The sequence below is a fragment of the Nannospalax galili genome, unplaced genomic scaffold (assembly GCF_000622305.1).
Source record: "Nannospalax galili isolate Female #2095 unplaced genomic scaffold, S.galili_v1.0 scaffold101, whole genome shotgun sequence".
Taxonomy (NCBI): Eukaryota; Metazoa; Chordata; class Mammalia; order Rodentia; family Spalacidae; genus Nannospalax; species Nannospalax galili.
Window position 1 is genome coordinate 2,134,875 of NW_008345700.1, and position 23,017 is coordinate 2,157,891.

A 23,017-nucleotide genomic window follows, 5' to 3' on the forward strand; every position below is an offset into this window, starting at 1 on the left:
AATCTGTAAATCCCCAAACATCTTTTACTATGTAGGGTATTACAGTGAAGTCATTTGCAGACATGGAGTGCCTCTCTTTTTTCCTTTTCTGAGAACAAGGTTATTTGAGGTATAACGCTGTCATTGGGGAAGGTACAGCTGGGCCATTTGTATCCACAGAGGAGCAGTATGTCTCAGACATCTTGACCTATATCGATCATGGAGACCCACAGGTCAGAGGAGCTACTGCCATTCTCTGTGGGACCCTAGTGTCCTCCATCCTCAGCAGGTCTCGGCTCCATGTGGGCAACTGGCTGGGCACCATCAGGACCCTGACAGGTAAGGGCCAGTTTGTCCATGGTGTGTTTTCTGGATATTGCTCGCACATTCATGTTTCCATGGAGGTGTTTACTGCTCATTCTTCTGGTTAGGAAATACATTTTCTCTTGTGGACTGCATTCCTCTGCTGCAGAAAACTTTGAAGGATGACTCTTCTGTTACTTGCAAGTTGGCTTGCACAGCTGTTAGGGTGAGTATAATCTTACATAAAACATTTCTTGGGCCGGGCTGGTGGCGCACGCCTTTAATCCCAGCACTCAGGAGGCCAGAGGCAGGCAGAGCTCTGTGAGTTCAAGGCCAGCCTGGTCTATATAGTGAGTTCCAGGATAGCTGGGGCTACAGGGAGACCCTGTTTCAAAAAACAACAACAAAAAAAACAACAAAAAAAAACCCTTTCTTGGTTTTATGGGCTTCAGTTAAATTTGGACCTTAATAGGACGTATTTCCACACATTCTAAAGCTATAAACTATACATTCATGGATTCACCACTCAGATTTTGAAAAATAGTGCTATATGTTAAAACTTAATAAACTTTTGAGTTTTGAGTCTCAAAATATTTATTTGAGACATACTTTCTGCTAAATGTTTAGGAATAAACCTGTTATCAAATATAAAATCCATTTAATTAAAAAAATACTATCTTGGGGCTGGAGAAATAGCTCAATGGTAAAGGGCACTGGCTGCTCTTGCAGAAGACCCTGGTTCAGTTCCTAGCACAACAACCAGTCATAACTCCAGTTCCAGGGGATCCAACGCCCTCTGCTGACCTCCCTGGGCATTGCAAGACATAGGGGCACTTACATATATACATGCAGGCAATATACTCATACACATAAGATAAAAATAATAAATAAAATACTTTCTTAAAATATGTCTTCGGACTGTCTGTATTGAGCTGCAATGAAATGTAGAGATTATTTAGCTGACCTCAGTTTGTTTGTCTTTTGTTTAAAGACCCTTGGCTCTGTGAGAGTAGGTGGAACATTTCCTGTTACCTGGAACATTTCTAGGAGCCTATCACATCCCTGTTGCTGTTTTTAAAAAACACATACACACATACAACAGGTACATGTGTAGGAGTACTATTTTAAGATGTGGTGGCTGACCCTGCTCCTTCCATGGGTGCTGTTTTTCAGCACTGTGTCCCGAGTCTCTGCAGCAGCAGCTATAGTGACCTGGGATTACAGCTGCTCATTGATGTGCTGCCTCTGAAGAATAGCTCCTACTGGTTGGTAAGAACAGAACTGCTGGAAACTCTTGCGGAGATTGACTTTAGGTAAGTGAACCAAGTTCAAATTCTGAAGTTCGTATTAAGAATTGAAAGTCCTGGAGTCCCTGGTGCAGTTAGTGTGGCTGTTGTCTGAGGCTTAGACAGAGGACATGTTCTCCTTCACAGGGGCATTTTGTTCAACTTTGCCTTGCACTTGAAAATTTAAAATACAGAGAGTAGAGGAGATTTTTCTGATAATTTCAGTTATATTTTCTAGATAAACTTGAAAGCCCTGGTTTTAGTTGGGTATGGTAGCACATGCCTTTAATCCCTACAGTTGGGAGGCAGAAGCAGATGGAGCTCTGTGAGATCAAGGTCAGTCTAGTCTATATAACAAGTTTTAGTTGGGGCTACAAGGGGACCCTGTCTCAAAAAAAATTTTTTTAAAGCCCTCATTTTTTAAAAACCTCTGTTTTAAACTTGAAAAAAAAAAACTGGTATAAATTCTGCTTGTTGAAAAAAAAGTACTTAGACTGATTTTAAGAAAGACAGCTGCTAAATAGTATTTTGTTGCAATTAAAAAAATAACTTGAGGGGCTGGAGAGATGGCTCAGCAGTTAAGAACACTGGTTGTTCTTGCAGAAGACCCTGGTTCGAATCCCAGCACCCACATGGCAGCTAACAACTGTCTGTAACTCCAGTCCCAGGGGATCTGACAGCCTCTTCTGACCTCTGTGGGCATTGCACGACACAGCTGCACTTACCTACATGCAGGCAATGCACACACACATAAGATAAAAAATAAATAACTTGAGAAGCTAGGGTGATGACTTAGTTGGTGATATGCTTGTTGCAGAAGCGGGACCTGAGTTAATCCTCACACTCATGTCAAAAGCTGTTTTATTTTATTCCATCCTCTGAACATTTCTGGCATTTTATTTTATTTTGTTTTGCTTTATTTTATTTTATTTTATTTTATTTTATTTTATGACATGACATGGTTTCCTTGCAACCCCAACTGGCCTGGAACTCCCTATGTAGACCAGGCTGGCCTCGATCTCACAGAGATCCTTTTGCCTCTGGCTCCCAAGTTCTGGAATTAAAGGTCTGTGCAACCAAGCCTAGCCCTCAGAACATCTCTGAATCTAGGATTATTCTAAGTGTCACCCCATAGTTAAGACTCTGGAGCAGTTCACACAGCTGATGGGGGGGGGTATAGTGTGTCCTCTCAGCTGTGTGCTCACACTCTGCAGTGTGCTTGTCCCTCTGTGAGCATATGAGCTCATTTGTGGAACACTTATTCTCTTGAAGTAGTGGGTGCACATTCTGATGAATCGGCCCATTTAAGTTCTTCTGCTATTTCAAAGAAGGGCTGCTCTAGGCACTCAGGTGAGGTGCCTTTGTGTCGACTGCTAGGGAGCTGCAGCTCAGCACAGAGTGTCTGCTGGGTGAATGACTTCACTACTGGATCTGTTCTTTCTTTAGGCTGGTGAATTTTTTGGAGATGAAAGCAGACAGTTTACACCGGGGGGCTCATCATTATACAGGGGTAAGCAGTTCATTTTGTGAGACTGTAGGCTCTACCTTCTGGGAACTGTGTTAGCAGGGCCTCCCTAGTGGTATAAAGTTTGGCTGAATGCCTGTCATGTTAAATCTTTCATAGTTTATATGATGAAGGTCATCACCATATAGTATTAACTTAAAGTTAATTTTTATCTTGACTTCTTCCTCACTGGCTTTCCAAAATGCCTTATCTAGCCAGGCATGGTGGTATATGCCTTCAATCTCAGCAAGTGGGAGGCAGAGGCAGGTGGATCTTTGGGAGTTAGGCACCAGCCTGGTCTGCATAGCAAAGTTCAGGTCAGGTCAGCCAGACTACATAGTGAGACCCCCATCTCAAAAAAAAAAAACAAAAACCCAAAACAAAATATCTGAAAGTTAGTCAAGTGTAGAAATTAACTTTATTTTCTGTCTCTTTAAAGCTTTTAAAACTGCAGGACCGTGTGCTCAATAGTGTGGTCATCTGCCTGCTTGGGGATGAAGACCCCAGAGTGCGGCATGTTGCCGCAGCATCATTAATAAGGTATTATTTATCAATGTTTCTTTCCCTCCGTTCTCCAGAATGGGAGAGTAGAAAGAATCAAAAGGCTATTGGAAAGTGGGCCTAAGTGTTTTTGACTCATTTCAGCCCTTTTAACTATGGAAAAAGTTATTTACTGCCAAAAGGGTCTAAAATGATCATTTGAAAAAAGCAAAGCACTAACCTGTATAGAATAATGTGCTTTTTGTCAAAACTCCAGAGTGTAGAGAGTAGAGCTGGAAAGAAGAGTTAGGCTTGTTTCGGCCGCCTGGACGTGGCCACTCTCCACAGCCTTGACTGCTGTGTGGATGTTAGTTTGGATTGGCCATCTGGAGGACGGGGTGGTGATGGGTGAATTTCATGTGCCTTATGAGTAAATTAGCTTTACCTTTACATTAGGCTTGTCCCAAAGCTGTTTTATAAATGTGACCAAGGACAGGCTGATCCAGTAGTGGCTATGGCGAAAGATCAAAGCAGTGTTTACTTGAAGCTACTCATGCATGAGACCCAGCCACCATCACACTTTTCTGTCAGCACCATAACCAGGTACGCTGCCCACTGCATCCTGACCGTCAGCAGAGTAGGCCTCAGTTAATGCCTCCCATCCTGTTCTCTTTTTAAAACCAAAGACTTTACAGGAAAAAATTGGAGTCAGTCATCTTCCACTGACAGGGTATTTGTTTTCATCTTGACTTGTTGTATCTCCTTTGGTTCAGCCCTGCCGCAGTCACACAACACCGATAATCCTCAGTTTTGGAATGAGTTTACTTTCTTCAAACTGACATTTACATTTTCGTTTATGACTTTCATTTGTCCTCTGAAAACTTGTCTATGGGAAATTCTCACTGTTAGTGTCCCTGCTAATGCATGATAGACTGGTATCCAGGCTCAGCTGGTGGAGTTGTGTGTGGAATTAAAGCATGGGTAGTGTAAAGAGCCTGCAAGGAGAAAGGTGGGTGCTCTCACTGTTAAGTGCTGCTTTTAAAGCTGGATTACATGGTACCAAGATTACCCATCATACCTTTTTGCTGATTTAAAGAACCAAAAAACTTGTGTGTAAGTGTATGTATGTAAGTGCATCCATGTCATACAATGCCCACAGAGGCCAGATGAGGGTGTCGGATCCCCTGGAACTGAGGTTAGGGACAGTTGTTAGCTGCCATGTGGGTGCTGGGAACCGAACCTGGGTCTTCTGAAAGAGTACCAGTGCTCTTAACCGTTGAGCTATCTCTCCAGCCCCCAGCTTGTTAAATTTTAAAGCCATTATTCCTAAATGAATATCATTTTTACTCACGGACAAAGAACATACGGAAATAAACTTCTAGGTTATCTTTGTATTTCCTCTAAGATAGTGTCCTTTATGTAATTGCAGTACTGATTTTTTTTTTTTTGCCCCCAAAAGATTTCATTATAAACATTACCTTAAGATAAACAGAAGCCTGGGGGCTAGAGAAGTGACTGTTCTTCCAGATGGCCTGGGTTCGATTCTCAGACCCTCTTCTGGCCTATGTAGGCATTGTATACATGTGGTGCACTTACCTGCATGCAGGCAAAACACTCATACACATAAAATGAAAATAAATGAGTAAAATATTTTTAAAAAGATAAACAGAAGCTGTATAAGAGTGTTTTTAATCAGGAATTTGGCAAATGTGCGTATAAATTGTTCTTTCCGAATTCCATTTTGGAATATGAATATTTAGGTACGAAGAGATAAGTCTAGTGGTCCATTAAATTGGTTGCTTTCTGCCTCATTGAAAATCCCTCCAGGTCTGAGTGTCACCATTGTGGTGTTTGCTGGGCTCCTGCATCGCAGACACTCACTGCTCCATATTCTCTCAGCTACCTGCTGTGTGAGAGGAGCAATCTGTCTCCATGGTTTCGTTATCAGTGGTTCTGTGGATGAGCTGATGCACAAAGCTCCACGTGGGCTTCATTTAAACAGTTGGAGAAAGAAGACTTTACAACATTTTCCTTAAGTGTATGAATGTTTTGCCTGCATGTCTCTAAGTGTACCATGTACAAGCAATGTCCTTGGAGGCTAGATGAGGGCATTGGATCCCCTGGAAGTGCAGTTATAGATGATCATGAGCCACCATGTGGGTGGTAGGACTTTGTAAAAGTGGCAACCACTTCTTAACCTCTGAGCCATCTCCCCTACCTGCAGCTGGAGAATTAAACTTTGTAGGAGTAGATGTGGACGGGTGACACTAGTGGAGTATGGAGATGGTGCCTGGGGAGCTCAGCGCTGGAGAAAGCATTTCTTTCCTGTTGGAATCAGTATGGCTTTGTCACTCACAGTATGGAGGGATTGCAGGGACAGCAAGCACACAGTAAACAAAGTGAGGCTCCTGTGCTGTGGTGGAAGTCAGACTTTTTTCCAAATGATGAACAAGTTTATTCCTAGTCTCTTTAAGGGGGCGTGCTGGGGATAGAGCCCAATACGTTTTGTGTGCTAAGCAAGTGCTCTACACTGAGCTACACCCCCACCCCAGTCCTGTTCCTAGTCTGTTTTACTTCAAGACTTTAATCATAAACTTTTAATTGCTATTTGATCTTGAAAAATACACACTTTAAGAGGTTTTAAGTCTCTGCATTTTTCTCACTAGAATCTATAGAGGCTATAGCTTACTGCCAAGTGTAACTGATGTCACCATGGAAAATAGTCTCTCAAGAGTTATTGCTGCAGTTTCTCATGAACTGGTCACATCAACCACACGGGCACTCACAGTAAGTCTCCTTGCTTGGGCTGAAGGATGTTGCCTTGTACTACATGTGTGGTCACGGTGGGGAGGTGCTATATGAGGGGCCCTTCTCTTGTAGTACTTGCTAAGAAAATGTGCTTCTGTCAACAGAATCTAAAGTTATACATGCTCCTTGTAAGCTAATTCACCAACTTAGGAAGCTGTCAGTTAAAAAATGATCAAACAAGCCAGCAAGATGGGGCAGTTGGTAAAGGCATTTGGCACAGAGCCTGATCACCTGAGTTTGATCCCCTGGACCCATACCATGGAAGGAAAGAACTGAATCCTGAAAGTTGTCCTCTGACTTCTACGTATGGGAGTGGTACACATGTGCATTCTTTTCCCAAAAAGAAAAAATATAAATGTAAAAAATTTAAGAACTTCATAATCTGAGTTGGTGATGTACTGGAAATTTTAACTATTTCTAGTATACATGGCACAGTAACTCAGCGTAGTATACTCTGAGGGAGCAGATCGGAAATGCCAATAGAGATTTGTTTCATGATACTGAAACTGGAAAAGATCTAATGTCCACCAATCCAAGATTGATTAAATTCTAATTATGATAAAATTGTGTGCATGTAAAAATACATTGTACACATATTGATACAATGCTTCGGAGAATTTTTAATGATGTGAGGAGATAATCTGGATTTTAATGTTGAATGATAGTAGAGCACAGAACTGTAGGGTGTAGTTTGATACCAGCTTAGAAAATGATGTTCCTGTGTTCAGTTTTTAGAAGAATTACAACACAGTTGCCCTGATTTTTTTTTTGTCTTTTTTTTTTTTGAGACAGGGTCTCCCTGTAGCCCCAGCTGTCCTGGAACTCACTACGTAGACCAGGCTGGCCTTGAACTCACAGATCTGCCTACCTTTGCCTCCTGAGTGCTGGGATTAAAGATGTGCACCACCATACCTGGCTCCTTTGTTTCTATTTATTTATTTATTTATTTATTTATTTATTTATTTATTTATTTATTTATTGTGGAACTGGGAGTTGAACTGACTGTCTCATACATGCTAGGCAAATTCTCTATCACTGAGCTATATGTAGCCCCAGCTGTCCTGGGACTCACTATGTAGACCAGGCTGGCCTTGAACTCATAGAGATCTGCCTGCCTCTGCCTCTCGAGTGCTGGGATTAAAGGCGTGCCCCACCATGCCCGGCTCCTTTCGTTTTTTTCATCCTTGTGCAGGGGCCATGCTAATCTTTTCTGTATCGTCCCGACTTTCGTGTATGTGCTGCCGGAGCAAGCACTCCTTTTGTTTTTATAAAGGTCGAAGCTCTAATTCAGTGAGCCTTCGTGATATTTGACTATGATTTTCTTTCCCCCTCCTGTCTCTGCAGTTCGGCTGCTGTGAAGCCCTGTGTCTGCTTTCAGCAGCCTTTCCAGTTTGCACTTGGAGTGTGGGTTGGCATTGTGGGTATGTATCCTTCTCAGCGTACGGTTAACCCACCACAGCACAAGCACAGCTGCCGCAATCCCGGATATCCTCTTTTTACGTCTGCTGTTTGGTTCTTAAAAGAATATCTGATGAGGTTCTTGTGTCTCCTCTGTGCAGTATGTGAAAACTAGTGAGAGGGACGGTCGCAAAACCCTGCAGAACTTGTAACTAATGAATTCCATGTGCTTATTTTGGGGGTTTGAGGGTATTATCTGAGTTCAGTTATGGAGTTTTCATATGCTGGCAATAGAGTTTTCTAATTGATATGATTCTTTTTAAAACTACTAGGTAATGGAAAAGAGTTATGACCTAGCATCCAAAATTGTGATGAACTACAAAGTGTAATTTAGGGACTGCTGCTAGGGTTCATTCAAAAATAGCTTTCCTCCAATAGATGGCCTACTAGATCTGGGAATAGTTCTAGAATAAGCCTTCACTTGTGCTGAATACTGAGATGCTTTGATTGCTCACATCCCATTCAGAAAGAAGAAACCTGCAGATCTCTTCTTTGTCTGTCTGTGGCCAACAGTTGCTTAAAGTTGATTGTATTCTTGATGTAGACAGACAACTGTCCCTTCCATGAAGACTCACTGAGCAGCTAGTTCCTAGTCCAGGTCGTGCACTGGGCTTGTTTCTGATCAACTTTAGCATTGGAGTAAAATCTGCAAAATCACATCCGAATAGGCACTCAGGTTCTCTAATGAGCTCTATACAGTATTTATTTCTCAGATGACTTCTGTGAGCTGTGCACAGTAAGGATAGTGGTTGGTTATCAGTTCTAAAATTGCTCGTATCTCACTCCATAGTTGTAGCACTTGAGAGGCTGAGGCAGGAGGATTGACACAAGTTTAAGGACCATCTAAGTAACATAGGCAGTTCCATGCCAGCTGAGCTACAGAGTGAGACCCTGAATCAAAAAACCTGAACCACATCAATAACTCTACAATGAATGTCTCATGACATGTCTTCCTCCTGGGAGCAGAAGGAAGACCGTTCATTGGCTTGAAACTTCTGTGCTTGACTTTGCACATGTCCACTTCCAGAGTGCCCCCACTGAGTGCTGCAGATGAGTCTCGGAAGAGCTGTACTGTTGGGATGGCCAGCATGATTCTCACCCTGCTCTCGTCAGCGTGGTTTCCATTGGATCTCTCGGCCCATCAGGATGCCTTGATTTTGGCTGGAAACTTGCTTGCAGGTACTAATAAGTGGAGACAGGGCTCTAGGACTTAGCTCCCATTTCCTTATGGGGGCTTCGTAGATAATGAGCACCCGAGAGAGATTTAAAGTCATTGTCGGGGACAGCTGGTTCCTTTAGTCCAAATTTCAGATGCTGCCTGTTTGCTTGAATGTATTTGTGCTGTTCTGTGCTGTTTTAGAGCAGGCTTTTCCCAGACTAGCACCTCAGTTTAGCTATGGGCATGCTCATCTGCATTTGATTTTACTGGACCCCATGTGGCAGGCGGTGCCTAGAGCTCTGGAATGTAAGAAAGCAGAACGTAAGGGCTGCGTTCTCCAGGTGGTTGTAGATCAACAGGGCCACATGCAGACAAGCTTAGCTATGAAAGAATGCCTGGAAATGCTCTTTTGGGTAGATTTATGGGCTTGAAAAAAGCATACACGTATACAAGTATTCCATATGTGAGGGGGTTGGCGATCTGAAAAACTGCACAGTGTTGAAGGAGTTTAAGTCACTGTGGGTGTCACATGAGGACAGGAATGAGAGTGAAGAATGTAGTCAGCCAGGATGGAGTCCAGTGACTCTGTTGGGAGCAGGGAGCCAATCCCTTATTTAAGAATCTCTCCCTGTTCTGTTTACCATTGCTGAGTGTCATGGAGGTTACTAACAGATTCGTGTTGTAGAGAGATCTCTCAGCTGTCTGAGTTGGGGCTGGAGAATGTACAGAGGGATAGGGTGTTAATGTTGGACAGACTCAGCCACACACTTGTGGTTTGGGAGTAGAGCAAAGGGATGGAGAGAGAGCAGTGGGGTGGCATCTCCAGGCCTGCACTCCAGCTGTGCCTCAGCTGTGAGGATTGCATCCTGAGCTAGAGGGTAGTAGTGACTTCTGTGACTATTGGGAACCATAGATCTGGGGGTAGATACCATTTTCATGTGTTTGAGGTATCTGTCGGATACAGAGGTCCAGCCACACATCAGCACAGATTGAGTGTGAGAAACACGCCACGTTGGAGGCAGTAGGTAATGTTGTGCCTGTGTCACAGCCAGTGCTCCCAAGTCTCTGAGAAGTTCATGGGCCTCTGAAGAAGAAGCCAACTCAGCAGCCCCCAGACAGGAGGAGGTCTGGCCCGCTCTAGGGGATCGGACCCTGGTACCCATGGTGGAACAGCTTTTCTCCCACCTGCTGAAGGTGATTAATATCTGTGCTCACGTTTTGGATGATGTGACTCCTGGACCAGCAATCAAGGTAACTTCTTTGGGGACAGCCACTATCATCTGCCCAATGATTGGGCTACCAGAGCATCATTACTAGTAGTTTGTTCCTTCCACACTCTTGCTTATGTTAAGTAAAGAAAATTGCTCGTATCTAGAAATGATATTTAACATACAAGGCAGCTGTATACTTTGTACTCTTTTGGTGTCAGCCATGAAAGCTTAGAACTGATATTCTCCCTGGTCTCCCAGTCTCTCTAGCTTCCTTCTCCCTGCTCAGGGGTGGACCTTTGTGGTGAGGTCTTTGGCCTTGTGTGGCGGGCCTGCGCCCCCCACTTAAGCTGCCCATTCTTTACCTCTGTCCGTCTGCTCTCTGATCACGTCCTCCAGGGCACTCTTCCTGCCCCTCATCTTTCTTCAGTTCGTAGCACTCAGCAGCCCCGCCTTCCTTCTGTGCCCTGGTCCCTTTTGTGCCTCAGTGTTCGCTCCAGTCTCTCCACATGGCCTTTTGTGTTTCCTCCAACTCACCCTGCACTGTCTGGTTTAGTTTTCCAGTCATCCGTTAAAGGTGCTGTCCTGTCCGTCATCTGTTCTCTTTCTACTCTTTGGGCCAGCACTCTGCCACAGTGGGAATGCTCTATGTCAGTACCGGTCACGACAGTAGCCACTAACCACTTGTGGCTCTTGAGCTCTTGAAATATTGCTAGTGTAGTTTAGGAACTGAGCTGATGGGTTTAATTTTCATTCATTTTGAATGTAAAGAGCCCCTTGGGAGTAGTGGTTCCAGTATTGGACAGGCAGTGGAGAGTCAGGCCTGCGAGTGGGCCTCAGGTGTTTTGAGCTGTAGTCCAGCATTGCCATGGCCTGCACAACGCTTCTGTTCGGCTGGCTCCTGGATGTGCAAGATGCCTCCACTGCCACTGGTCCTCATGTCCTCTCCTCTGGCCCCTCGTCCTCGCCTTGCGTTTTGTCACGGTAGAGACATGCACCACGGCTTTACTTTCTGTCACTCTTATATTTGATTTTTCTTATGTAATACCTTGTTAAGATCCACATATGTATACCTACATGTGCACATGGACAAACGCCCCATGCATATGCATGTGCATGCTCATTAATATACACTTTTTTTCCTTTGGGTTCTCTGTCACTGTCCTGGCACACACCTCTATGTCTTATTTGAAGCACCTCCTGACCTGTTTTTGAAAATTGCATTTTGAGGTAATTCACATTCCATAAAATTTAAGTGTTCGATTCAGTTTCTGGTTTTTGAGTCTGGTCCTTACTTGGTAGGCCAGGTTGGCCTGGGACTCATAGTGATCCTCTCCTTTCAGCCTCCTGAGTGCTGACACTACAGGTGTGAGTTACCACACCGGGATCACTTATCTTTGTAAAAAGTGCCACAGAGTTGAGCAGCCATTGCCACAACCCTAGAACCCCAAAGGGAGCCCTGTACCCTGAAGCTGTGAACCCCAAATGTCCGTGGCTCTGGGCTATCATTAGTCTACATTCTGCTCTGGGTTTGTGTCTTCTGAGGAGTGCTGATGGCTCATGCACTTGGTGTCCTTGTCAGAGGCTCTTCCCACAACAGTTGTCGGATGTGGAAGCCTCTCCTCTGTGCTCTGCAGCCTTCCTGCCCTCTTGTGCACTGCTTGGTTATAGCCATTACTCTGGTATTCTGCAGTCTTTACAGGTCAGGCTGAAGCACATGGCGACTGTCACAGTTTGGCCACCATTGTAACAGCCTGGGTGTGACCTTTTATTCCTCATTTTTTCTCATGAGGCCTGGCCTTCTGTGGTAGATGGGATAAACGAGCTTCTGGGGTCTCTTATAAGAGCACTGATCCCATTTATGGGGGTTCCTGCTGCCATGGCCTCATCTCCCAGTACACCCCCCCCATTATTACAGCAGTTGTGAGGGCAGAGACGTGGAGCAGGCCCTTTACTAAGGCCCGGAAGGGAGGGGCACAGGGAAGGCTTGGCATGCCCTGTCCTGTCTGCATTCTCCTGTGTGGGAGCCTGGAGGACCTATATTCCTTTGAGGTTTCATATTGGAAAGAATATGGGCTGTGCATCTAGGTTTGTTGACTTGTAGCTTTGCCTTGTTTTGCTGTGACACTGAAGAAGTGGCTTTGTCTGAAACTGTTTTCTCACTTGAAAAATGAAGTTTAAAATGTTGCATTGTGCCTTGCTCATGTCATGGCTCATGTAAAATGTCCTGATTGCCTGCTATTAGAGGGGCACAGCTGGCGGTGCCAGTGGCCTCAGGTCCTTTTAACTCCTAGAGGGCCCTCCTTTCTCCAACCCATTCTCCCATGCTGCTGTGAGGAAGTTCTGAGCCATACCTACCATGTACATATCATGTGGGTGAAAGTAGATTTATCTGTAGTATCTGAGCTTTGCACGTACAACCAAGACTACGAGGTGTCTGGGTTAGGACTTTAGTACATGGGAAAGCGGTATCAGTTTTCAGTTACTGGGTTCACTTGATTGTGTTTTGGTTTCTATCTTAGGCAGCATTGCCTTCACTGACAAACCCCCCATCTCTCAGTCCTATTCGACGAAAAGGGAAGGAGAAGGAACCAGGAGAGCAAGCATCTGCTCCGATGAGTCCCAAGAAAGGAGGCGAGGCCAGTGCAGGTAGGACACTGCCGAGGAGCAGGGCGGGGTATAGCAGGGCAGGGCTTACGGTCACTCTTCTCAAGACTGACAGGACAGCTTGGTACTTCACAGAATGCTAGTCCACAGCAGTAAAGTCAGGGAACGATTCTCTGGGGCTTCAGATGAGAACTGCTGGATGTCTACAGACCATCCATGGTCTTGAGTGTCTTACGTGCCACTTGGTGACCAACCATCCCTTGACTCTGGAGGCATCACTGTGACAAGGGTGCTTTCCTATGCTTCCTTCCTTCTCCCCTTCTTGCAGAGAGGACTCCTGATTTTCAGAAGTGGAATGGGTAAAGGTAGCTAGGAATAGAGGAGGATGGGGGTGGTACAGAATGGGTGTGACTCGGAGAAAATTCTGATACGGGAACGGAGTGATCCTGTTTGAGAGCAGTAATGCGACCGGGAGCCACCTGTGGTTATACACACCTTTACTCCCAGCACCCAGGAGGCTGGGGCTGGAAGGATTGAGAGTTAGAGGCCAATTTGAGCTACGTAGGGACCTTATCTGAAACAGAAAAAGAGGCAGAGACAGACTGATGGAGAGAACCAGCGTAGGTAGTCACCTTAAGTTGGAGGAAGCTACAAAGCGTGTGGGTGTTCAGAGAGGTTTCTGAACCTCGGGAGTGTTAGACAGAAGGGCTGGAATTTCAGGATGACAGCAGCGACAGAGTCCGTGTCTGCTCCTGGTGGGGCTGGGATGAGAAACAGGTGCGTGACTGCTGTCCTCTGGGATACCCACTGTGCACACCCTCCCATTGTGTACACATGCTGTCAAGTATGTGTGTGTGTGTGTGTTGTGGAAAGCCTAGTACATGCCTTAGCTCACACACTTGCCAGTTTTTCTAGTGAGAACACTTTAAAGCCTCCCTGTTGATTTTTGTCTCCATTTTGTACAGCAGGAGGTCTCTAAACTTTGAACGTGTTTTGTGTCCTTTGACTGAAATACTGAAATATGTTTTGTAGATGACATTCTAAAGGTTGACTGTAGTAGTACAGGGGGATCTGCCTGTTTAAAAGCTGTAGACTTCACAAATAGGTCTGATCATCTCTCTGATGAAGTAACTGAATAAACACTCCACATCACACATCCTTGAGGCTGGAGTGGTCTACTGTACATGATTGGCTCTGAACATTTAATATCAGTTGAGTGATAATGTTTGTGCCCTCATGGTTTTCAGAACATGTCCACATTGCCCTGTTAATTGCTTTTGAGCCCAGAACTGAGCTAGCTGGAGTTAGCTGCATGTGCCTCAGGAGCCTTACTTAGTATCTTAGTTTGTTTCTCCATTGCTGTGACAAAATACTCTGACCACTACCAACTTGGGGAGGAAAGGGTTTATTCAGCTTACATCTCCTGGGTCACAGTTCATCGGGGAGCCCAAGCCTGGAGGCAGGAGCTGGAGCACAGGCCATGGAGGGACACTGCTTACTGGCTTGCTCCTCTGGCCCCTGCTCAGCCTGCTTTCTTATGCTACATAGGCCCACCTGCCCAGGGGTGGCACCACCCACAGTGGGCTGGGCCCTTCCACATCACTCATCAAGAAGATGCCCCTCAGACATGACCACAGGCCAGTCCAATAGAGGCAGTTCCCCAATTGAGGCTCCCTCAACCCAGGTGTGTCAAGTTGACACTAAAGCTATCCAGCACTCTTAGGCTAAGAGAGATCTGGGGTTAGCTTCAGCCATCAGTCAGCTAGAAGCAGCCCAAGCTACAGAGAACTGCATCACCCTGCCATGCTCTTCTGGGTCTTGTTCCGTTTTATGCGTTTGAGCTCAGGTTCTTCTTAATGTTTGTCAGCCCAGTTTCTCATCATTTCCCAGCTCAGGTTCTTGAAAGTTCAGGGAAAGGTTTGGTTTGTTTCTCCTCAAACACTTACTGCAGTAATCTCTGTTAAACTTGGAAAGTTTTCTTCCTTGGATCCAGAAGTTTAGTTTTGGTTGCTTGTTTGTTTGTTGTTTTTCTTAAAGCCTCTCGACAGTCAGATGCCTCAGGACCTGTTGCAGCAAGTAAATCGTCCTCACTAGGGAGTTTCTACCATCTTCCTTCCTACCTGAAACTGCATGATGTCCTCAAAGCCACTCATGCCAACTATAAGGTACTGTCTTCTGCATGTTCTGAACGTGTGTTTCTTCTAGTGGGTTGTTTTTCTTAAGATATAAAGGATGCATGTCCATGTACACATATGCATGCCTGCAGGTAATGAAGCCCTTCGAGATGGGATCTAGAATTAGCTTTTCAAGTTTGCCTTTCGGCTTGATTTATAGTAGCTTTTTTCTTTTTTCTTTTTCTTTTTTTTTTCTTTCTTTCTTTTGAGACAGGGTCTCCCTATAGCAACAGGTGACCCTGGAACTCACTATGGAGACTGGTCTGGCCTCGAACTCACAGAGATCCACCTGCTTCTGCCTCCCGAGTGCTGGAAAGTTTATAGTAGCTTTATGGATATTTTGGAATATCATATTGGAGAAATCTCCTGTGGTCTGTGAGTGGTATTTGTTTCCTGACTTCTTTCTCAAGACCACCTTGGGTTCAGAGACATGCCGTAAGCACTCCTCAGGCCAGTGCAGTGCTGCAGTTCAGTTATAGCAGAGGTTCGGTGCTGCCGTGTCTGAGGCTCATACTGTAGTGTACAGGTCTGCCCGGCGTTAACCAAGTTTGTAGACTCAAGGAAGAAGAGCAGCTGTTCAGCACAAACCTATGATTGGGGTGATAAGCTAGGGAGTTCTCTCTCAGTGTATGGATTCCTCTGGCCCCTGAGCCCGCTTTCCAGCAGCAGAGTCTGCTGTGTGGCCTCTTCCTTAGAGTATGTTGAGTTTTGTCATCTTGTTTTCCTCTGACTTTCAATCTGACTGTAGTTTGTTGTTAACAAATTTGGATTTAATTTCTATTTTTTCTTAATTGTCTAACCAGTTATCTCCAACATCAGTGAGTAATCCATTTCCCTGACCTGATTGTTTTGCAGTCGTACCTTTATCAAATGTTCAATTCTCATGATTGTGCAGTTTCATTTATATCTTAACAGCAGTCTGTTCATCTAGAAGCATTTTATTTTATTTTTATTTTTTGAAACAGGGCTCACTGTGTCTCTGTGGCCCTGGCTGGCCTGAAACTCACAGAGATCCAACCTGCATCTGCCAAGGGCTAGGTTTAAAGCAGTGCGTCACCACACCCAGCCATAGAAGCATGTCTTTAAGATCATTGTGGCTTCCGGATATAATTCTCATTTTTCTTTACGATTTTCTTGCTGTTCTTGTCTGTTTTTTCATGTGAACATTAGAATAAGCTTATCTAATTACAGAGACTGTGGAGATGATTTTTCTTGGTGGGATCACTTTGAGTGTGTGGGCTCACGTAGGTAGAAATGGCTAGGCTAAGTGAGTCCTTTATGGGCTCATGGAGAATGTGAGGTGCTTCTCTCTTTGTTGGAGCGTCCCTCACCACTCAGTTTATGGAAGTTTAAGGACTTTGTGTGTGTGTGCTGTTTTGAGGCAGGGTCTCCCTGTAGCCCCCGCTGTCCTGGAGCTATGTAGACCAGCCTGGCCTTGGACTCACAAAGATCCTTGCCTGGCGTGGTGTCGCACGCCTTTAATCCCAGCACTCAGGAGGCAGAAGCAGAGGCAGGCAGATCTCTGTGAGTTCGAGGCCAGCCTGGTGTTTTTAGGGGAACTTTAAGGATTAGTTCACATAGCTCTTGCTATTTCTTGGTGATTGTTTTTTAAATGATTGGACTCTTCTCATTTTTTGGAAAACAATTTATAAACCTATGCAGATTCTTTTCTGAAGGGTAGTGGTGACCTTGAAAGAGTGAAAAAAGCTTCAGCCACATTTACTAGATATTTAGAGCCTCTGTTTGCATGTTCTCATGTGAACCCACAGAAGAGGGCATTTAAAGTGCACATGGGGGCATGTTTCTGTGCATGTCATCTGTAATTTGGGGACCCCTTCCTTTTCTTTCTTGAAACTTTGGGTTCTAGGGGTGTTTGGCCTTAAAGCCAAAATGAATCTTGGCCTTTCTGGGGTCTTCCATGTCTGCATCTGGTTCCTGTTTCCACTTTTGTCAACTCCTCAGTTCAGGTGTCGTAAGTATGGTCTGTGTTTCCTTTCTTTCATGCTTTTCTTCTTTTGTTATTTGTTTATTTACTTGTTGTTGTTGTTTTGACTGAATCTCCTTAGTCCCAGGAAGTCACTGTGGACCAGGCTGACCTTGAGCCTATCTTTGCCTCTGGAGGGCTCAGATTAAAGGCATACGCCACAACATCCAGCATCTTGCCTTTATTTTTATTTTTATTTTTATTTTTATTTTTGGTCTTTTTGAGACAGGGTCTCCCTCCCTGTAACCCCAGCTGGTCTGGAACTTGCTATGTAGACCAGGCTGGCCTTGAACTCAGAGAGATCCACCTGCCTCTGCCTCCTGAGTACTGGGACTAAAGGTGTGCACCACTATGCCCGGCTCTTTCCTTTGTTCTCAGCACTGAGTTTCTTCCTTCCCTCCTCTCCCTCTTCCATTCAGGCATCTTTTCCTCATACTCTCTCCCTCTTCTGTTTTTCTTCCTTCTTCATTCCTCCTCTTCTCTCATGTCCCCTTCATGTTGTCCGGGGGAAGGAGGAGCACTGCCAATTGAAGTGGAGCTCTTTCTCCCTGGACTCTTGATCCCATATGACTTCTCTGCATTGTTCTTGGCCTTGTGTCCTCAGTGGTCACTGTTGGGTGTCCCTCCCTGTCTCTGGCATACTTGGGTTGATCCCAGTGCACTCCCAGGTTAGACTCATTCTCATTTTCGTGTTCCATGCCTGTCTCCAGCCTTTGCTCAGTTTTCCTTATCCTCATATGTAGTTAAATTTAAACTCAGTGGGCAAATTCTTTTCTGTTTTAATGTTTTTATAGTGGTTCTGTTCCTAAGCATTCTCCTTTGTCTTTGTTCTTACACATAGTATCTTTATCCATGACCCACCCTCTGAATCCATAAAAACAGGGAACTGTGATGTACTTTAATTATGTTGCATCCTTTAGAATCTTAATATCCCTAAGACTGATTTGACTGCATCTGATAGTGACAGTTACTAGACGTCCCTGGGGTGGTAAGAGCTGAGGGCAGCACTGCAGAGCATCTCCCCGCAGCAGATGGCATTTGTGTCTTTGTTGTAGATAACCAGACTGCGGTGGTGCCAGTAACCGTGTGCTCTCTCCTTCCACCTTGCCAAGGTCACCTTGGATCTACAGAACAGCACTGAAAAGTTTGGGGGGTTCCTGCGCTCTGCCTTGGACGTCCTCTCTCAGATTCTAGAGCTGGCAACGCTGCAAGACATCGGGAAGGTTTGTATTTCATTTCTTTCCCTTGAACCTGATGATATACACCACTGAGTCAGGTTACCTCAGTGACACCTAGTGCTCCGGCACATGTGCAGCTCTAGCAGCCTGGGAGGACTGACATGACTACATGCAATGGAGCATTGCAGTGTGTGAGGTTAGTTCTGTTGGGTCTTGTTATTGTGTTAGGTTGTTACCATGTCCATTCAAATGAGGATTAATTGCTTTAAACCTAGTTTAGTCCAGAAAATGTTGAAAAGTATATGCTTGTGTTCCTTTATTTTCTCATTTGACCTTACTAACTAGAAAGGGGCAAAACCAGATTGAGCAAAGGTACTTGGCTGGTTCCTTCTGTACCGTAGAACATAGCAGAGCTGGGACTTGGTTCTCTGGTTCTGAGTGCGGTGCTCTTCCCCTACCCTGTTTCCTGGAAAGGCCACATGTGCCCACACCTAGATCCTGCTATTGTTAAGGGTTCTGCCAGATCTCCTCCAGCACATCTCATGTCTGATACATCCCACAGTGAGTCAGACAACCCCCTGTATCCACTGGGGTTAGTTCCAGGACCCACTCTTCCCATCTCCCTTTTATGAAGTGACATAGCGGTTTCAAAGACTGCCCACCACCTACCTGTAGACTTTATCTTCAGATGACTATAGTACCTAATGTAATGTAAGTGTTATGCAAGTAGTCATTCTGTGTTGAGGGGATAATGACAATGAAAGTAGCCCGCCTGAGCTGGGTGCAGGTGCTCTGAACGCTCTTCTTCACGCGCACTCAGACCTGTCCAGTTTTAGTTGTTACACACTTTGTGTTTCTTTCCAGATAGTCCTTGCACTTTTCCCACACATCAACTTGGTTCCTGCACTTTTTTATGTTTTTATTTTTTATGTGTATGTTTGCAGGGGGTGGTCTTTTTTGAGGGGGGAGAAGCAAGGTCGGTTTCCCTGTAGCCCCAGCTGCCCTGGAACTCCCTATGGAGACCAGGCTGGCCTTGATCTCACAGGGGTCTACCTGCTTCTGCCTCCCGAGTGGACTAAAGACATGGCACCACGCCTGGCTCTGTGCCCATGTTTATACATAGGAAGTTTAAGTGAGACCGTTTGCATTATGGGAATATACATTTCCTGTAAGTACTTGCTGCTCTGCTATGTTTTCTCTGCCTTCTAAGACTTCATACTAGTTTTCAGCAACCGATTTTCTTCTCAGCTGTTTCTTGTACCTGGATTTGTTGTTTTTTTGAATCTGAGGCTTTTTAGTCTTCTACAATTTAGAAAATTGGGGGTTTTTACTTCTTTAAATATTTTTCTGCCCATCCCCCAGCTCATGGGGTTAGGGATCTCCTAATTACTTGCTTCAAGCTGCGTTAGCTTATCGTTGCTTTTTCATTGTTGCTCTTTTAAGGTGTTTTTCCCTTTAGATTTATTTTTTTATTTTTAATTATGTTTATATGTGTTTAATCTTTGTGTGGCTATGTACACGTGTGCTGTTATATACAGAGGCCAGAAGAGGGAGTCAGAGCCCCTGGAGCTGAAGTCACAGGCAGTAGTGAGCTGCCTGACGTGGATGCTGAGAACCAAACTCAGGTCCTCTGTGAGAACAATACCTGCTGCTGAGCCATTCCTCTAGCCCCTCTTTCCCAGTCTTTGATTACTTTATCTCCTTTTCATTTAGTAGTTTCTGTTGCTGATTTTGCTATAAAATCCCACCCAGTATATCTTTCATCATTAACGTTGTAGTTTTTATCTCTACAAGTTGGATTTATATCTCTTTAAATATCCTGTCTTTACTTAAATATTTGTGTGTGTGTGTGTGTGTCTGTGTGTGTGTGTGTGTGTGTGTCTGTGTGTGTCTGTGTTTACATGTCTATGTGCATGTGTCGGAAGTGCATGTATCTGTATGTCCACATGGAGCCCAGAAGAGTGCCAGGTGTCCTGTCTATCACTATTGCCTGTTTCTTTGAGGCATGGTCTCTTCCTGACCTATCACTCACATTTTCTGGGCTAGGCTGGAAACCAGCAACCCCAGAGATTCTCTTGCCTCTGTTCCCCTTGGAGTTAGGGTCACAGGTGTGCACAGGTTGCCCATCTTGTTACATGGTACTAGAATCCAAACTTTGGTCCTCATGATTGTGCTGCAAGTGCCCTATGACCATCAAGATCTATTTAACTTTTTTTTTTTTTTTTGGCAGGGGGGGTCTTTTGAGATAGTGTCTCCCTGTAGCCCCAGCTGGCCTGAATCTTGTTATATAGACCAGCCTGGCCTTGATCTCACAGAGATCCATCTGCTTCTACCTCCTGAATGCTGGGATTAAAGGTGTGCACTACCACACTGTACTATTTAACTTTTTTAAATACAGTTGTAATAACTAATTTAATGGATTTTGCTAACTCTTAAATCTTGTCAGTTCTAAGTTTTTGGCTAATTGATTGTTTTCCTTAGTATTGATTGAATTTTCCTGTCTTCTTGCATGCTTGCTAATCTTTGATTTGATGCCTTACACTGTGAACTTTCCTGTTGAGCACTGGGTGTTTTTGTCTTCTAGTAAGTTATCTTCATATACCTTTTGGATCCATTGGTGTTACCTGGAACTGAGGCTGGTTATTCCACTCTACTAGAGGAGGGTAGACCTTCTTGAATGCTCTGCCCAGTGTCTTGTAAAGGATGGTTTTTCTGTCTGGCTGGGTTAGAGGGGTCTGTTCCCAGCCCTGTGTAAGTGCTAAGCATGGCTCCCTCCAGTTCTTCCCAATGATTCTTTACCAGGCCTTGACCTTGGGGTGCCTCCTCACACATGTGCTTCTGAGTTTTCTCTGGAATACTGAACGGTTGCCCTCTCCAAGTCTCTAGGGTTCATGTATTGTCTGGTCTACCTGGTACAGCGCCTTGTGAACTATGGTGGTCGTGGACTCTTTGGACTCGCTGCTCCTTGCCTGGCCTCTGAAGCTTTCCCTCTATCCCCCATGTCCCAGCCTCAGAATGTTCTCCAGACACTGAGCTGGGGCTGGACACTTATTGCTTGCCTCATTCATGTCTCATCTCAGAGTCATTGATACTTGTTGCCTGATGTTCAGTGTCTCGAGGACTGTGGTGTCGAAGCATGAGCCTTAAAAAAATTTTCTGTTGTTTGTTCAGGAAGGAGGTAAAACGCAAAAGTGGAACTCTCTTTCTTACATTGTAGATTAGTGTCTCTGATAGTGCCCTGCCTCCCTGTCACGCTGGAGCTCTCAGAAGGCTAGGACTACCGTTCTGTCTCCATGTTTGTAGTGCCATTTCTTTCTTTCCCGTCTTTGAGACAGGGTCTCTTTGTAGCCCCAGCTGACCTGGATGCGCTATGGAGACAAGGCTGGCCTCGAACTCACAGAGATCCATCTGCCTCTGCCTCTGAGTGCTGGGACTACAGGCGTGTGCCACCATGCCTGGTGTGCCTAGTATCATTTCTGCTGCGCATTAAGCATCCCATGTGTGTGTTAGAGAGGCCGTTGTGATCAGATGATTCTATTTTAATTCTTTCAGTTAATATTTATTAGACCATTTGTTCTCAGGTATGAAAAATAAAGTGACATCTAACAAATTCAGCCCTGAAAAGCACAGCTTTGGATGTTGAGAATCTGATTTGAACAAATCAGAACTTACAGAATATTTGGCCCTTGGATATTAGAAGCCAACAGAAATCTATAGCATTTTAGGTGGAAAATTGCATTCTACAGAGGGGCAGAGGCATTTCCAACCTGCCAGGTGTTGTTTTTAGCAGTTGGTACAAACAGCGGCATCTGATAAGTGGCAGGGAGGAGCTGGGCGACTGCTGCTACAGTCCTGGATGGTGATGGGTCCTATGTCAGATCCCTTGTTTGCTCTTGAGAAGGTCGTTGAATTTTTGAACCTGACTTTGATGATGGTGAGAGCGGGCGTGGAGACTGTAACATGGACACAGCCACTTCGTAGACTGTGTGTGGTGCTTCCAGTGCTGGTGGTCAGTGGGCCACACAGGGCCTTGGGCGTTCTGCTCAGCTGATTGTACTCAGGGGCTCCACACATGCAGAGCTTTTGATTCCTTTGCATACTTCTCAGTGCCTGCTCTGAAAACAGGGCTGGATGCATAGTGGATAGTAGATACTTGATTATCTTTTTCCTGAATGCTTGAGGGAATAGGTGTAGAAACGCACAGGAAGTGGTTTGATACAGCCCTATGAATTCCTAGACTTTTTACTGGCTCTGTTAAGATGATAGGCTGAAAATTTCCTCTGATTTTTCTGTGACATTTGCACAGTTTACATGGAGGCTGTCTTGTCTTTGATTTACAGCAGTAGTCAGTCACCGGAGAGTCATTTAGTGTCTTACTGTTCCCACAGTGTGTTGAAGAAATTCTTGGATACCTGAAGTCTTGCTTCAGTCGAGAACCAGTGATGGCGACTGTTTGTGTCCAACAGGTAGGAGTGTTATTTCCTTATGATTAAGCCCTTCAGGTGAAGCATGTTAGGAAGGGCTGGGCAACTGTACTGTGACTCCTGATTGCTCTGTGATTTGGACAAGAGGGGTCCTTTCTCTCAAAGAGGATGTGGCTCACCACTGTGAGGGGCAGAGGACATCAGAAGCTGCACTAGACCCTTACTGCTTACCTTTGCCTTCCTGACCCTGTGGATCTGTGTTCAGAATGTTGCCTAGAACAACAGGGAACCCCCAACTCCTGTCTTAAGCCCAGTGGCACTACCTGTGGGATCTCCTGAGGACTGAGAGGGGATCACAACAAAGACTACTCATTGTGCATTTTGCTGGATTGGCTAGTAGTGAAGGAGAATCTTAATATGTGTGTGTGTGTGTGTGTGTGTGAGAGAGAGAGAGAGAGAGAGAGA

At 44.9% G+C, this 23,017-nt stretch overlaps 1 protein-coding gene and 1 non-coding gene across 4 annotated transcripts in view; one reads left to right on the plus strand and one right to left on the minus strand.

The window, feature by feature from the left end:
- Htt (huntingtin) overlaps window positions 1-23,017 on the plus strand; it is a 144,412-nt gene that overhangs the window by 53,586 nt on the left and 67,809 nt on the right. For all 3 annotated transcript variants that reach the window (XM_029567695.1, XM_008841869.3, XM_029567696.1), the window contains 14 exons: window positions 160-318; window positions 411-508; window positions 1,456-1,595; window positions 3,015-3,078; window positions 3,512-3,612; window positions 4,009-4,155; window positions 6,219-6,339; window positions 7,705-7,781; window positions 8,846-8,997; window positions 10,026-10,228; window positions 12,708-12,834; window positions 14,830-14,957; window positions 18,063-18,173; window positions 22,517-22,594. In XM_029567695.1, the coding sequence (XP_029423555.1) occupies window positions 160-318; window positions 411-508; window positions 1,456-1,595; window positions 3,015-3,078; window positions 3,512-3,612; window positions 4,009-4,155; window positions 6,219-6,339; window positions 7,705-7,781; window positions 8,846-8,997; window positions 10,026-10,228; window positions 12,708-12,834; window positions 14,830-14,957; window positions 18,063-18,173; window positions 22,517-22,594 (1,706 nt within the window). The remainder of the gene's footprint in view (window positions 1-159; window positions 319-410; window positions 509-1,455; window positions 1,596-3,014; window positions 3,079-3,511; window positions 3,613-4,008; window positions 4,156-6,218; window positions 6,340-7,704; window positions 7,782-8,845; window positions 8,998-10,025; window positions 10,229-12,707; window positions 12,835-14,829; window positions 14,958-18,062; window positions 18,174-22,516; window positions 22,595-23,017) is intronic.
- Window positions 7,512-7,614, minus strand: LOC115071851. The gene has a single exon (XR_003850916.1). It is a non-coding gene; the product is annotated as a U6 spliceosomal RNA (small nuclear RNA).